The sequence below is a fragment of the Habropoda laboriosa genome, unplaced genomic scaffold (assembly GCF_001263275.1).
Source record: "Habropoda laboriosa isolate 0110345459 unplaced genomic scaffold, ASM126327v1 scaffold212, whole genome shotgun sequence".
In the NCBI taxonomy this organism is placed as follows: Eukaryota; Metazoa; Arthropoda; class Insecta; order Hymenoptera; family Apidae; genus Habropoda; species Habropoda laboriosa.
In genome coordinates, this window is record NW_017100509.1 from 3,503,376 (window position 1) to 3,504,234 (window position 859).

Here is an 859-nt window from a genome sequence, read left to right on the forward strand (position 1 = left end):
GTTAATTATATAATTGTCAATTATAACTTATAGGATATCAAACATTATGAAAAGTTGAAAAAATTGTATTCAATTAAAAAAAAATCTGACGATACTCCTATGGAAACTCCAATAGATACACCTATAGTAGATGTAGTTATGGAGCCTATGGAAACGTGAAACAAAAATAAATTTTAAGTAAAAAAGCATGTAAAAACTCTTCCATTGCAAAGTACTTTTAAACAGACAGTAATGAATCTCTCACAGAAAAATACATAATATACATCTTGACTTTATTTTTATAGTTAAGGCATTTTCAGTGTTCATTTCTAATGATCAAAGGTATAATTATAATATTAAATCTTGATTTACTATTTTATGATTAAAATTAATATCTACATTGTTCCTATTTTTAAACACTGAAAATCTATAGTATAACAATTGTTTTCATAATATTCCTATAAATAAACATTGTTTATAAAGTTTCTATAAAATTAAATAAAATTTATTTTCAGCATGTTTCTGAATAATTTAAATAAATTTTACTGGTCTAACAAAACAAATAAATTGATGTTTATTTTGCTATGTATTATTTCGAACATAAAGTAATATCAATTTTTCTGAATAAATAATGTTATAACTGCATATTTGATTTTCTCTATGAAGAATAACTAACTGTAATTCTACTTTTTCATACACACTTTTTTATGTACGTAATATCTACTGAAAACATATTATATTTATAAAAGGTATTGAACCATGTAAATGTAAAATTTAACATTCACAAACGTTTTATTGATATTAAAATGATTAATGTATACACAATTTTTTTATTAATTACATTTTTTTTATTTTGTACTGTTACTTATATCCCGTTATT

The 859-nt window shown here is 21.2% G+C and overlaps 1 protein-coding gene across 1 annotated transcript in view; it reads left to right on the forward strand.

Moving 5' to 3' along the window:
• Positions 1-238, forward strand: part of LOC108576230 (nuclear valosin-containing protein-like) — a 4,670-nt gene extending 4,432 nt beyond the window's left edge. Inside the window, exon 11 of the mRNA XM_017939184.1 lies at positions 34-238. Coding sequence (XP_017794673.1) covers positions 34-159 — 126 coding nt within the window. The 3' untranslated portion in view covers positions 160-238. The remainder of the gene's footprint in view (positions 1-33) is intronic.
• Positions 239-859: the final 621 nt, after the last annotated feature.